Here is a 15,513-nt window from a genome sequence, read left to right as displayed (position 1 = left end):
TCAAAAAGACTGATATTTCAATTAAGCCCACCTCAACACTAGGCATTTCATCGTTTAAAGACGATGCGTAACACAATGTAAAATGCCCAAACAATATATTTGAGGGTACACAAATTACATTTTGTCCGTTATTACATTTTGGCTATTTATTATTTTATTCTTTAGTCATTATATTTAGGAGATATCATATCTTTTATATTAGGAGAGTATCATATCTTCTATATTAGGAGAATAAAAGTTGTCAGATATTATCATTATGTTATTTATTATTTTGTCCATTTGTCATTATATTTAGGAAATAGCACTACTACTTCTCTTTGTCGATGCATTTTACTCTATCGTGTCTTACTCTACTGCTACTTCACTCTACCACTTCATTGTTATGTCATGTTTTGTCGCATTACACTTCACTATTACTCTATGCTTTGTCACTCCATTGTATCGCACTTTGTTACTCCATCTTATCATTTTTCATCCAACTTCATGGTGCTATTATTGTTATCGATATAATACAAGTCTTCAAATTTTAGGTGACAAAATTGGACTCAAAAAAAGGAAGACACATGCTAAGGTTGTGTCGTGAAGGTCATATATAATGATGTATATAGATCAGATGTGATAGTGGTCCACCCTATAATCATTCCTTTATTAAAGTGTAATTGTTACAAATTGATTTTTACTTATATTAAATTTTAATATTGTCTATTTGATAAGTGTTTTATGAGCATATTTGTGATTTTTTTTCTCTTAAAAATACTAATCAATTCTTTTATTGTGTTTTTTATATTTTATGGTTGTAACATCCGTCTACCCCTAATACCCCTAAGAGAGATACCAACTACTGAATATAAATAACTTATGAAATTTCAATTTGTCTCATATAAGTTATAAGTGAAGTAACTCACTTCAATAGAAAAGAAATAAAGATAACAGATTATTAGTAAACAAATTACATATTAGGATGTTACAACGGTCACTTCCTAAGCTCCTTGGTTAAAATTTTTTAACCCCTCTAATTTTTTTCTTGAGAAGTGCATTTCACATACATTCTTTGCAACAAACAAAAATGTATCCATTTCAATAATCACAAACAAGCAATTCCTTTTTTTTTTTTTTTTCTGCATACTTATTTTTTAAATTGCATATTGGTTTAAATGTAAAAATAACCTTATATCACATTTTTTTTTTCTAAGCAAAATTAAATTAAATAAGAGGAATACAAGGGGTACTCCAACCCATATACACAACATAACCAAAGTAAGTAGTGCACATCTAACATTAGGAGGTGTTTAATGAAAACAACACAATAACTACATACCTCCTAAAATCAATTTGCAAACATCATACAATAAAAGACCTTGCACTAATAGGTGGAACAACCAAACTAGCAATCCAAAAAAAGACTATCAACTACAAAGTGAAACCAATCAGCATTGTCAAAAGCATTACCGCAACTAAGTCGGAATCACACACCCAGATAGCAATAATCACCAACAAAATCACTTAATAAAAATTAAGGCATACAGAAGGGGACTCAGCCCAAGAAGAAAATGAACCTTATATCACAATTTAAATCATTATCTCTCTCTAAATAGATTAAAACACTATATTAAATGATTTTTTTTAATAGTTTTCTTCAATGCAAACACTTTTACAAATTTTTTTAAAAATAAAATTTTAAGAAAATATTCTACAACATCTTATACCTTTCAATTTATCTTTTTGATCTTTATTTTCAAATTGAACTTCAATATTTTTTTTAAGAAAAAATTAACAATAGTTAAAAAAAACTTGTATCATTAAATAATTATTTATAGTGACTAGTGATACTGAATCACGGAAAACTAATCTTTAATGGTACAAACGAAAATCTAGCAAAACCAAGGACCGACAGAGAGGTAATACATTAATACAGTTTGATAACTCTTGGATAACACTTTGATATGCTCTAACAGACATAAATAACCCAAATAAAAAAATAAAAGTTTTTAACTTTTTTCTTTATAATATATAAATGTGAATGTGAATTTTAAAAAATAAGATTAATTTTTTTAAAATTTTAATAAGAAATTCTTATAACATGAGTGATAAGTTATAGTGTGACACCCATTCTATCCCAATATACACAATAAAGTAAGATTCAAAAAATAAGAATTTAACATAAGTAAAATGGTTCACATATCCAAAAGAAAATACATTTCCAATATTCGATCAAATTAAAATAAAGTTTGGAAAGAAAATAAGTTCATAAATAATTTCAAAAGAAATGTAAAAACTCTAATTACAATAAAAATTAAAGTCCTAAAAGACCTTTGCCCCGATATCACACTATTAGAGTACTCCCATGACTCAATTATTGACACCTTGAATGCTACTCATATTCACATCTTCCTCACCTAAAAACAATCACAAACGTATAGTGAGAAAATAAAATATTTATATTGAAAGCACATCACAAAATTCCACAAAACAGTCTCAAAACAATAAAATTTGTTCTTACCTGAGATTGGTGGGTGAGACGATCTCTGAGTAAGATCGGTGAGCCTCCTCTGCTTGGTACGTCTGCTGCTCCGAGATGGGGTTCGTACCTGCAAAAGAGACTCCAATGCTTAAGTTAGTTTTTGTGGGTGTATGGGTCTCATATATATAATGCACGTACCTTGATATAATTTAGGGTTTTACCCTGTTGATAATTGAGTTGGTTAGGATTTGATAAGATTATGATCTTATCAGTTTATCTTATTAGTTAGGGAGCGGTCTGATTTGACAATCCGATGTGGCCCCAACCTCCAAGGTGCTGAGGTGGGCCCTGGTACCGATGTGGGTAGTACATTAGCCCCCTGAGCTCTGAGGGCTATTAGCTGAGGAGTTAAGATTGATTTGGGCGGTACACTAGCCTCCCGAGCTCCGAGCGCTTTAAGCCGAGGAGTTAGTGCCGAGTTCATATGAAGGGTCATGACTTTTCATTTTGATCTTCTGGGTCAAGTGCCACGTGTCCTCTAGGTGTCACCTTGTTTCGCGAACTGAGGCGGCCTGTCATAAAGGGTGACGGCTTGTAATGATGGGGCGTGCCCCATTATTATGAGGCGTATTTAATGCCTTTGCTATTGTGTCATTTTTTACTTTAAACATTTGCTTCCCTCCTTACTTCTCCATTACTGCTTCTTCGTTACCTTTGTCTCTCCGTTTCTTTGCTTGCGCTCCCTGTTGCCTCAATTGTTCCCTGTGGTAGTGCTTACTTCACTCGTCGTTTGACGTTCGCGAGTTTGGGTCCTAGGAGTGTCAGGTACTCGTTCTCATTCTCCCTTCTTCCCATTTCTCCTTTTCGCGTTTGTTTTTCGAACAATTGCCGGTGAGGGGCAGCAAGGTTTTGTTCCCCCTGCACCTTCTAAGGGCAAGGCTAAGGCGCGTGGGAAGGCGACGGCCGGGGAAATGGTCACTGCTGAAAAGAAAAGGGGTGGGAACAATCCGAAGGATTCTCACCCCACCATTTCCGTCCCGGGGTATGAATGGGTCAGGGGCGATGTTGGGGAGTTTGAAAGTCGATTTAGGGCTTTTTTGGATGTCAATGCCATGTGGAAAAAATTGAAGATTTGTAGTTCAAAAATTTCCAAGCTCATCCGGGTTGAGCCTTGCTAGCCCGGTGAGCGTGTTTATATGGCGGTTACTCCAAATACCCCATTTTTTTTATATGTACGAGTGTTTTTTCAGGGATCTCGGTGTTTGCTTGCCATTCACCGAGTTCGAGTGCGCCTTTCTTCGGTTTGTCAATGTGGCCCCCTACCAGTTTCACCCCAATAGTTAGGGTTTCTTAAGGGCGTTTCAGGTTTTGTGTTCAGCCCTAGGAATGGGTGTGTCTTTGTCTGTCTTCTTGCATTTCTACGAACTTAAGTTGGGCGAGCCTCCCCTAGGTTGGGTGTCTCTCAGTGGGAGTGAGGCTGGAGGGTTGTTCCAGCTTTACTCCTAATCATATAAAAATTTCAAAAAGGAATTTTTCTTGATCCGACCTATGGTTGCCGACCCAAGGGAAGAGGTGGTTTTCCACAGTGAGGGGGAGCTGAGGTTCCCTTTCTTTTGGCAGTGAAGCCTAGTCAAATTTAATGGGTCGAGATGTCTTCAGTTACCGGATTCTGACAGGGACGCCATCGCTAACTTGGTCGAGCTCCCATGCCCATTGGACAACAAACTCGTCTTGTCCCTTGCCAATTTGATGAATAAGGAGAGGGGTTTGGAGAGTGAGTACTTCACTATTTTCCGTTTGCATTTCCTGTTGTTTTTTTTTGCGATGTTCTTTATGTGCTATGCTATTTTATGTTTGCAGGTCTGATGGGAAAAGCAAGTGGCGTGAACTTAAGGCGCGTTTTAATACAGAGGAGCTCGAAGTGCCCGAGCCCGGCGAGGAGGAGGTTACTCCTCTGGAGACTCGTCGTAAGAGAAAGAGGGCGACAAAGGAGGTCGGTGGGACCTCGGCCCCTCCCGTTTTTGAGGAAGTGACATCAAGGGCCGCCGATGTCGACCCTATCTACTTGACCAGCAGTCCTCAACCTGAGGGGTCGCCGAGGAGGCCCGTGGTGGAGGTTGCTCCGGAGAAACAGGTTTTTACTTTGCCTTGTGATGTTCTCCTCGTGTCGTGTGCTATTTCTATTTTGTGACTTAGAAGTTTACTTTGAATACTTTGTAGGCGGCTTCGATGCCTTCCTCCGCCGAAGCTCGCGGGGAAGGTCTGAGTTTTGAGGTGCCGACCTCGGTTCGTCCTGCCGCTGCACCTCCTCCTCCTCCTCCTCCATGTGTTCCGAGGGGGAAGTGTATCGTGCAGCGCTTTGATGTAAGTCGTCCCTTGGCGAGATTGGACCATGTGAGCGTGTCGCCGGACGTAACATCATTGTGGAGTTCGAGCATGATCGTTGGGGGTTTTACAAGGAGGATCTGGCCTTTATTGCTGACAAGGCGATGATCGAAAAGGTTAGTCTGGTTGAGGGCTTGGATTCTGCGGAGGTATTCATGCAGAGGTCCATTGCCATAGTGGACCACTGGAAGCATAAGTGGTCAAAACTTTAGGGCGAGCTTGAGAAAGCGAAGAAGGGTGAGGCCGAGCTTGAAGCCTTAAGAAGGGATTTTTCAAAGACTAAGAAGTCTTTGGAAGTTTCCTTGAAGGCCAATGAGGCGTATGCCGCCCAAGTTGGTGACCTGCAAGAGGTTTCCAAGTCTTGTAGGGGGTGGCCGAAGGTGCTCGGGGCCAAGCTTGCTCGCTGGAGGAAGAGAATTTGGCATTGAAGGCCGAGTTGGGGGAGGCTGCCGAGAAGCATTTGTGTGATGAGGTACTTCTCACTAGCAGGGAGGAGGAGATTGCTTCCTTGAAGACTGACATGGATGTGTTATATAGATGACCACCTTTCTCATATATTTGGTAGTATAGGAGTTTATATTGTTTGGTCTTGTATTATGGGCCTTAGTATAAGACATTTTGGGTTTTAAGCTTATTGGGCCTAGTTTTGGGCTTCATGGGCCTTTGGGCTTTTGATTGCTTCTGAGCTTAGTGAGCCCAATGGGTTTGATGGGCCTAAGGTTCTCTTTACTTGGGTTTTATATAGATGACCACCTTTCTCATATATTTGGTAGTATAGGAGTTTATATTGTTTGGTCTTGTATTATGGGCCTTAGTATATGACTTTTTGGGTTTTAAGCTTATTGGGCCTAGTTTTGGGCTTCATGGGCCTTTGGGCTTTTGTTTACTTCTGAGCTTAGTGAACCTAATGGGTTTGATGGGCCTAAGGTTCTCTTTACTTGAGCTTTACATAGATGACCACCTTTCTCATATATTTGGTAGTATAGGACTTTATATTGTTTGGTCTTGTATTATGGGCCTTAGTATAAGACTTTTTGGGTTTTAAGCTTATTGGGCCTAGTTTTGGGCTTCATGGGCCTTTAGGCTTTTGATTGCTTCAAAGCTTAGTGAGCCTAATGGGTTTGGTGGGCCTAGGGTTCTCTTTACTTGGGCTTTACATGGATGACCACCTTTCTCATATATTTGGTAGTATAGGAGTTTATATTGTTTGGTCTTGTATTATGGGCCTTAGTATAAGACTTTTTGGGTTTTAAGCTTATTGGGCCTAGTTTTGGGCTTCATAGGCCTTTGGGCTTTTGATTACTTCTAAGCTTAGTGAGCCCAATGGATTTGATGGGCCTAAGGTTCTCTTTATTTGAGCTTTACATAGATGACCACCTTTCTCATATATTTGGTAGTATAGGAGTTTATATTGTTTGGTCTCATATTATGGGCCTTAGTATAAGACTTTTTGAGTTTTAAGCTTATTGGGCCTAGTTTTGGGCTTCATGGGCCTTTAGGCTTTTGATTGCTTCAAAGCTTAGTGAGCCTAATGGGTTTGGTGGGCCTAGGGTTCTCTTTACTTGGGCTTTACATGGATGACCACCTTTCTCATATATTTGGTAGTATAGGAGTGTATATTGTTTGGTCTTGTATTATGGGCCTTAGTATAAGACTTTTTGGGTTTTAAGCTTATTGGGCCTAGTTTTGGGCTTCATAGGCCTTTAGGCTTTTGATTACTTCTGAGCTCAGTGAGCCCAATGAGTTTGGTGGGCTTAGGGTTCTCTTAACTTGGGCTTTACATGGATGACCATCTTTCTCATATTTTTGGTAGTATAGTAATTTATATTGTTTGGTCTTGTATTATGGGTCTTAGTATAAGACTTTTTGGTTTTTAAGTTTATTGGGCCTAGTTTTGGGCATCATGGGCCTTTAGGCTTTTGAATGCTTCAAAGCTTAGTGAGCTTAATGGGTTTGGTGGGCCTAGGGTTCTCTTTACTTGGGCTTTACATGGATGGCCATCTTTTTCATATATTTGGTAGTATAGGAATTTATATTGTTTGGTCTTTTATTATGGGCCTTAATATAAGACTTTTTGGGTTTTAAGTTTATTGGGCCTAGTTTTGAAATTTATGGGCCTTTAGGCTTGTGATTACTTCTGAGCTCAGTGAGCCCAATGGGTTTGGTGGGCCTAGGATTCTCTTTACTTGAGTTTTATATGGATGAGCACCTTTCTCATATTTTTGGTAGTATAGGAGTTTATATTGTTTGGTCTTATATTATGGGCCTTAGTATAAGACTTTTTGGATTTAGGGTTTAGGGTTTAGATGTAATTTAGTAGAATGAAAAAAAAATATTATTTTGCTTAAAAAAATTCGTATGACAAATTTGTAGTTAGAACGGCCCGTTCCGAGCTTAGAACGGTCCGTTCTGGTTTAATTATTTGTGTTATTTTTGAATTTGGAACGGGCTGTTCTGATTTCGGAACGGGCCGTTCCGGTCCTTTTGGTCATGTGTTTGTTTTTCATCCGAAACGTCCCATTCTGATCCAATATTCATGTGTATATTTTTCATATGGAACGACCCGTTCTGATTTCAGAACGGCCCGTTCCGGAACTGAAAATCAGCTACGTCTGTACGTCATAACACGTGTTTGTTTTTGGGTAGTTGAAAAAAAAAACATATTTCAGTAAAAAATTCGAAATTTTTGATCCTGTGTGTGAAGGTGTATAATATACTATCACTAATCTCAACCATTCATTATTTTTTATATTATATCTATGGTCATTATTGATCACCACCTATGCACCACTTGTGAAACTTCCCTATCAGAGACATCACCAAAATTATAACCATCCATCACTTTAATCCCTAACTTTATATATATATATATATATATATATATATATATATATATATATATATATATATATATATATATTAGATCATAGCTTTATAAAATGACATTTAGATTACTCTTTTGTGGTACAAAATGAAAGTAGAAAATGAAGTGAAAAAATACTAAAATGAATGACTTTTTTTGCAACGTTTGGTGCGAAAGCAGACTTTAAAGTCAGGAATTTAAATGACCATCTTACAATCTAAAGGGATTTACTCATTTTCCTTTCAAATAGAGTCAATGGTCCAAAAGATATTGAACCTAAACTACTATAGTTCAAACATAAAATCAGATTTAAAAGGGCAAAACTCACAAAATCTTACACAAGGATGACCTCAGATCACATATATCAACATTAATTCGTATGAAATGCAAAACATTACATAACATTGTAGCATAAAGATTCTGAAAGCAGTTACACTATCTAACTATTATGACGAGGCATAAAAGCCATGAAACTTGAATGAGATCATACTTGACAAAAAATTTCCCTGTATGTTCTAGCAACCCATTTTCCACTACTCAAAAAAATACGATAAAAAGAATCAAAAGTTACTCTAGTTGGTTGAGCAACATTTGAGAGTCACCATCATCCATGTTTTCACTGTCAACGATATCATCACTTCTATCTTCTGTATCAATCTTGCTTGACAATTCACCTTTGTCAATGGTACCATCAGATGAGCCAATGAGTGAAGCATAAACTTTAATTTTACTAAATTTTGACTTCCTCAACAATCCAATTAAAACCTCAGCACTTTCCATGTCATCTTGCTCTTGACAAAGCTCAAGGAATGCAGATAAGTTTAAGAGTTTTGGTTTCCAACTCTTTGAACCCCCAGCAGCCATAAAAGCTTCTTTCAAGCAAAACAGGGCATCAGAAATCCTCTTTTCTGCAATGTGGCCCTCATAAAGAACCTCCCATGTATTTGAATTTGGAATGCCACCATCCTTCTTCATCTGCTCAAAGAAACTCAAAGCCTTATCTGTATTGCCTTTCTTAACATACCAGCCAAGAAGAAGGTTTCCGATTCTAGGATCATATGTTGCCTTTACTGAAACCCATTCCTCATAAAGTTTTTCTGCACCTTCAATTTCATCCAATTTTACAAGAGAAGAAATAATAGCATGGTATCCCAAGTTTGGTATACTTGGAAAAATTGATTTGTAAGTATTCCACACACGATACAGTTCATCTTTCTCTCCAACAAGTCCATATAAACTCAGGAGATAATGAAAAGGTATTCTATCTCGACCTTTAATTATACCCTCAACCTTTCTTAAGCACTCTACTGCTTTTTCATTCTGATCCATCCTAATGTACATTGAAGCCATTGTGCTGAATGTTGACCAGTTGGGGACAATGGTAGGATCCTTTTCCATCTGTTCAAACACTTGTTCCATCTTTTCTATTGATCCTTGAGATCCACAAGAAGATAACCAGATATTATATGTATAGATATCTAGCTCTATGTTTTTTTCCATCATTTCAGAAACCAACATATCAACTTTATCATATTCCTCAAGGTTCATGTACAGAGTCATCATTACATTAAATGGCAGTGGATGTATTACATACCCTTTACTCCTCATTGTGTCAAGTAAAGATTCTGCCTTTTCCTTCGATCTAGAATGCACGTATACATTCAAAAGGGCACCATAAGTCCTCTTCTCTTTTAACTTCTCTTCCAGACTCAGAAAGAATACTTCTGCACTAGAAACTCCACGAACTTTGGCAATTAGATCTAACTGAATTGCTGCATCACTCGCAGAAACTCTAAACCGCTCTGGTCTATTGTTCATCCAATCATATACCTGCAACAATTGCTCATTGATTTCAAAAAATTGTACATGGCTCATATTACGGCATCCGAAGCAAATTAGTAAGCATAATCAGAAACAGTAAGTGATTTCATAATTCAGTACATTCCAAAGGAAGCATGCCATTAGTTTCTTTTACTAGCAGTGTTTGCATATTTGGAATTTACAATTAACAATGATGTTACAGTCACAAATTATGTTATCGTATATGTTTATTTATCCCATAAAACCAAGTACCCTAAATAAATAGTAAAGAAATAACATTTATGAAACTATTAATCAGAATCTACCTCAACCTTACAAAACCCACTTGTAAAATAAGAATTGTTTCACACTTACTATTATGACCTTACCTATAGTCAATGTGGGATCTCCAATCCCTCACACCAAAGACCAGATATCCCAGGTGTAAAGTTTGCATGACTAAACACCTGCCCGTAATCCAACAGAACCCAATTGAAAGTAGCTTGATAACCCCAACAACAATTCATAATTACTAGAAGCCTATTTGGACACAAGCTTAAAAGAGTTTAGGAGAGCTTATATACTAGAAAAAGCTCTTCATTTCCAATAAATAAGCTTCAAAAGTTAGCTTTAAACTCTGTTTAGATACAAGCTTAAAAGGGTTTTTGAGAATTTATCTACTATAAAATAAGAGTATTTTTTGGCATAGAAACTCTCAAAACTCTCAAAAGGGCTCCTAAACTTGTGTCTAAAGTCTAAACCGACTCTAACAATGAAAAAGTTTATTTTGACTTCCCTTCCTAATTTCCTCTGCTTAAAGTGCTTCGTAGAAACTCATCCAAACATTCCCTTAAGCTCAATTCTACCAGAACTCAGACCAATTACTTACACATCAGTCTAATTAGAAGAAAGCAATGAAATTGACGATTTCTTCACTAAAAAGTAAAAGCACACATCGATAGAGACAAAAGCAGCCAATTTAGAAGAATGAGTATTGACCTCAAGGGCTCTATGATACTTCCTGTACTTCCTCAACTCCTTGACAACTCTAGAAAGCTCCCACTTGGTGAGGTGCCTGCCTTGGTTCTCCCACTGATTGAGCACGGTGGCGGAGCCCACATCGGGGTCGTTGTTGAGCGACACCCTGCGGTACACGTCGTTCCAGCGCACGATGGGCCTGCGCTCGTAGTCCACCGTGCCGTAGCTGTGGATCTTGGAGATCGAGCACGTGACCGAGAGACGAGGGAAGCAGCACGTGCGAGCCGCGGCGAGAGAGTGGTGGAAGGGGAGCGAGGGGGAATAGCAGAGGGAAGAGGAGAGAGAGAGGTTTTGGTTGTGAAGAGAGGATTGAGGTTGAAGTGGAAGGAGACTCATCTTACTAGCTCTATGAGACTGACTGAACGAGTGTAACGGTGGCTACTTGTTTCGGAAATACTGGGTCAGGAACTAGACAAAGTTTGAAGAGATAAATAGCACGCACCTGTGCGAAATTTCTGAAAAAAATAAAAATTACTTTTTTTTATTACAAGGAGTTTTTCAAATAAATTGATAGGTTTAAATCAGCACATGTTAGAAAATTGGTATTTTTGTTTGTGGGGATTAAACAATCACTTGTTTTTCTTAAAATAAATAAAAATTACCAGTATCTTAGTCAATATTTTTAATAGAATAATTAATAGGTTTCTAATATAATTATAGGTCATAATAAATAATATTTTTAAATATATAAGTTATATGTTTGATTATGATAAATTACCATTTTAATTTGAGTATTACATATAAGAATACTTTTTTTTAATAAAATTATAATTCATAATAAATAAATATTTAAAAATATGTTATATTTTAGTTTTATGACAAACTAGTATTTTAGTCTATATGTAACACCTAAGATAAATGTTTATTTGATATAACTTTAAAATTCATTGCAATTAAGTATTTTTAAAATATAAGTTATATTTTAAATTTATTGCAAGTAGTTTATTTTATGATTCAAGGTTATTTTAACTATTGATAATTTTTTTCTTAAAACAATCTTGAAGTTCAATTTGGAAATAAAGATGAAAAATAATAAATTGAAAGATATAAAATGTTAAATAATTTAAAAAAAAAATTAAGATGTTCTTGCTAAAGAAAAAGTTCATAGAAAGTGCTTGTATTGAAGAAAACTAAAATAATAATAATAATAATAATAATAATAATAATAATAATAATAATAATAATAATAATAATAATAATAATAATAATAATAATAATAAGCTTTCACTCAATATATGTTTGAATTTATTTAGAGATGGGGGAGAGAAAGAATGGTTTAAATTGTGATATAAGATTTTTTTTAAAAAGTTTAAATCAATATGTGGTTTAAAAACAAGTATACAATTGAAAATAAAAGGAATACTAGTTTGTGATTATTGAATGAGATACTTTGTTGTTAGTTGCGAAAAATATTTGTAAAATACACTTTTTTGTAAAATACACTTTTTAAGGATAAATGAGAGGGAAAGTTAAAATTTTTTAATTAAGGAGACGAGGAAGTGACTATAGAATGTAAGGAAACACAATAAAAGGATTGAAGTGTTTTTAAGGAAAACAAATCACAAATATGTTCATAACACACATTATTGTCTTATCAAATAAACAATGTTGAAATGTGTTCTTACAAGACTTAGGTTAGTTCTTAGCTCGGTAGAATTACATCCTTCTTCTTCATCTCGGTCTTGCTCTTGTAAGGGATTGAATAAAGTTGGTCTCTAAGATTAGTCTTCTCGGTTGATCTTCTCCTCATGCACCTTGGATGTACCCGCAAAAAGGACTCCGACAATCAAGTTAGTTATATGAATATCCCTCATGTTTTTCATTATATCCTTACCTATTCTCTGTGGTTATTCCTCAAGTAACTGCATAACTGCTTACGCAGTTATTTCCTTCTTGACAGTTGAGCCAATTATCATAAATGATGTATTCAATGTCGTCAACATATTGAGATGTATTGCCCTTCTTTATGCCTAGTGTAACACGTATAATCTTTTATGTCAACTCAGCTCGGCATGTATTATCATCAACTTGCCCAAGCTGTGATCTCGGTCAAGCCGTGCTATGAGCTCGGTTAAACTCGACTTTGAGTCAAGTTGGTACATAAGCCCCCCAAGCTCTGAATGATGATGGAAGAGTGAAAGAACTGAGAAACGCAAAGAACATCTCGGCTAACTTCAAATATGAAAAGACATTGTGAGGGGTAGTGACGTTACGGGTCTGACGACTCCACGTGTGAAGCATTAAAAGTGATAATGTAACGACCCGACAGGCCACTACACTCACAACCACAGCACACCGGAAACACTAGGTAGAATAGAACGAGTATATAAATATAGGATCTAGAATATAAATATATACGAATGTTCCAATCCAACTAGAGTTAGGGCGTACAATACAAACATTTCATCAAAAGTCACTATGCCAAGTGACTGAAAAACAAACAAAGCATCCTAAAGGATTCAGCTCCACCTTCCAGCTATAGATACACCACCTATCCCTGCTCTGCTCCCATACATAGTATGATCATTGCAGTCCAACCACATGGAAACAACAAAAGGGTAAGCTAGTATAAAAGAAATAACATATAGAAAATTTAAGAAATATAAATAACCACAACTATCAACACTTCATCAACATACATCCCATTGATTTTTCAACTTGGTCATCAATATTCATGTAATGCGTCGTCATACATATCAACTCGGAGATCTCATACAACAACTCAGCCTTTCGACCTACAACAACTCAGCCTTGCGGCGTACAACAACTCAGCCTTTCGGCCTACAACAACTCAGCCTTGCGGCCTACAACAACCAATATCAACACACAACACAACACAACCGTACCGCTCAACATAGCAACTTACAATAATGTACAACTGATACAACTCAACTCGTCTCAACAACGTTAATCAATATTAGTCAACATATTCATGAAATAACACATCCAAAACAACCTTCAACATATCTTAATCACTCATTGTGAAGTGACAACCATTACTAATCATAGAATATCTGGAGTTATAATGCTCCTATCAGGCTCATCCTTATCTCATATTAAAGATAAGAAGATTTCCTATAACTCTTATGAAGACACCAAATCCTAATTCCTTCATCTACCATGTTAAAAAAAATGATAAAAACCGCAACAGCTATAAGGAATACTGGCAGCTTGACCCCTCTTCACTAAAACAGACATATATGGCGTTATAGCACTCCTATCATACTCATCCTTATCTCATATGAAAGATAAGAAGATGTTCTACAACTCTCATGAAGACACCGAGTCCAAATTATTTCATCTACCTTGTGAAAAATTATAAAAACCGAAACAGTTATAACCAATGCTGGCAGCCTGACCTCTCTTCACTAAAACTGCCATATCTAGAGTTCTAGACCTCCTTTTTGGGTGATTCCAACGCTATTGGAAAGCTAACATCCAGGGCTACAACTTTCATGAAGACCTCAAGACCAAATTCGGTCATCTAGGCCCACCGCTGCAGCGCTCAATCCAGCGCTTTAGCTGTAACTCTCTGCCAGCTCATTTTCTCCTGGGCTTCCTTTTTCGTTTCAGCACCAAGTGCAGAAATTCTACACTTCCATGGCTTCCCTTTTTATTTTTCAGCTAAAATCCATCAATGTTTACCCTCAAAACATGATCTACCAACCACATACAATCCAAAAACATCAACAATTACAATATACATGCATCAATCATCAAAAACCCCAAATTTTCATCAAGCACCACCATCAATCCACAAAAATCAGCCATCAAGTGAGTTTCTAACTCACTTCTAAACAATCAGCATAAACAACTAACTTCCCTTACCTTGGCTCAAAAACTCCAAGCTCCAGGAAGACGAGTATGGAAGGGAAGAAGAGGAAGAGAACTCCGCACACGGTATGCTACCCTTAGCTTCCAGCTTGCAAAGAAGGGTCTTCAAAATCACTCACGGATTTAGCTAGAAAAAGAGATTTGAATAAGGTTAAGAATTGAGAGAAAAGAAAGATCAACCACTATGTGCCCAAAAGAGAAAACAAGTGAGAGTGGTGAGGGTCCAGGGGAAGAAAGAAAGAGAAAAAAAATAAAAATCTGGGGCCTCACAGATAACGTTATGAACTAAGAGCCTCAGTTTTGGGAACTGGGAAACGTGAATGGGTGCGGCGCTCAATCATTACGATTGGGTTCTGCGCTTGGAACAATTAATATGCCCTAGCTATAGTCATAGCAAGGGTTACACTAATGAGCCGCGGCGCTTGGGCAAGAAACGAAAGGGTGTCATTTCCTATATATATGCAAGCAAGTGGGTTGTGAGAAGAGCTTTTACTACAATTTTGTTAGCGAGCAGCGTTGGTCAAAACCGGAAAGGTTTATCACAGAGCAAGAGCGAGAAATCAACAGGTATTCCATTCCACTTTCGAATTTTCTTTTTATTTTGTGATCGGGGTAAAAAGGAGTGAGACAGATGAAAAAGGTGAAAGGGGAAAAGCTTAAGGGAACAGAGGCGAATGTACGTAAAAGGGGAGGGAATAATAGAAAGGATTCATACCTAAAAATCCCACATCGCTTAGGAGTCGATGCTAAGGGTAGTTTATAAACATCCTTCCTCCTTAATCCACCGAGGTGTCTTTTTAAGGACAAAACCGTGACGACCCAACGAGCACCAAAGCGGACAATACCTCGGATGTAGTGACCCTAACGATGATAACGGACTTACGGTAGGAACATTGGCGCTAGAAGGAGGGCCCAGGCCACTCTTGCCCCTTAGCATCAACTGGGGGGCTTGTTCCGGTATACTTAAAAATCCCACATCGCTTAGGAGTCGATGCTAAGGGTAGTTTATAAACACCCTTCCTCCTTAACCCACCGAGACGCCTTTTCAAGGACAAAACCATGACGGCCCAACAAGCGCCAAAGCGGACAATACCTCAGATGTGGTGACCCTAACGATGACAGCGAACTTATG

The 15,513-nt window shown here is 37.2% G+C and overlaps 1 protein-coding gene across 1 annotated transcript; it reads right to left on the bottom strand.

Moving 5' to 3' along the window:
- Window positions 1–8,043: 8,043 nt before the first annotated feature.
- Window positions 8,044–14,920, bottom strand: LOC109790490 (Tetratricopeptide repeat (TPR)-like superfamily protein). The gene is made up of 5 exons (XM_083070736.1): window positions 14,652–14,920; window positions 14,376–14,508; window positions 12,173–13,049; window positions 10,509–11,002; window positions 8,044–9,539 (listed from the first exon to the last, which is right to left on the bottom strand). The coding sequence occupies exons 4-5, from the start codon at window positions 10,881–10,883 to the stop codon at window positions 8,277–8,279; spliced, it is 1,638 nt and encodes a 545-aa protein (XP_082926862.1). The 5' UTR covers window positions 10,884–11,002; window positions 12,173–13,049; window positions 14,376–14,508; window positions 14,652–14,920; the 3' UTR covers window positions 8,044–8,276.
- Window positions 14,921–15,513: the final 593 nt, after the last annotated feature.

Source organism: Cajanus cajan, chromosome 3 (assembly GCF_000230855.2).
Source record: "Cajanus cajan strain Asha chromosome 3, NIPB_CcT2T_4, whole genome shotgun sequence".
Lineage (NCBI taxonomy): Eukaryota > Viridiplantae > Streptophyta > Magnoliopsida > Fabales > Fabaceae > Cajanus > Cajanus cajan.
The sequence above is the reverse complement of the archived record's forward strand: the minus strand, read 5'-3'. Positions and strand labels throughout refer to the sequence as shown.

Bases quoted from the DNA above. Each gene is read 5' to 3' on its own strand.
- LOC109790490 (XM_083070736.1), bottom strand. From the start codon at position 10,883: ATGAGTCTCCTTCCACTTCAACCTCAATCCTCTCTTCACAACCAAAAC. The intron at 9,540-10,508 runs GTCAATACTCAT...CAATTGTTGCAG, and splicing joins AGTATCATAGAGCCCTTGAG to GTATATGATTGGATGAACAA.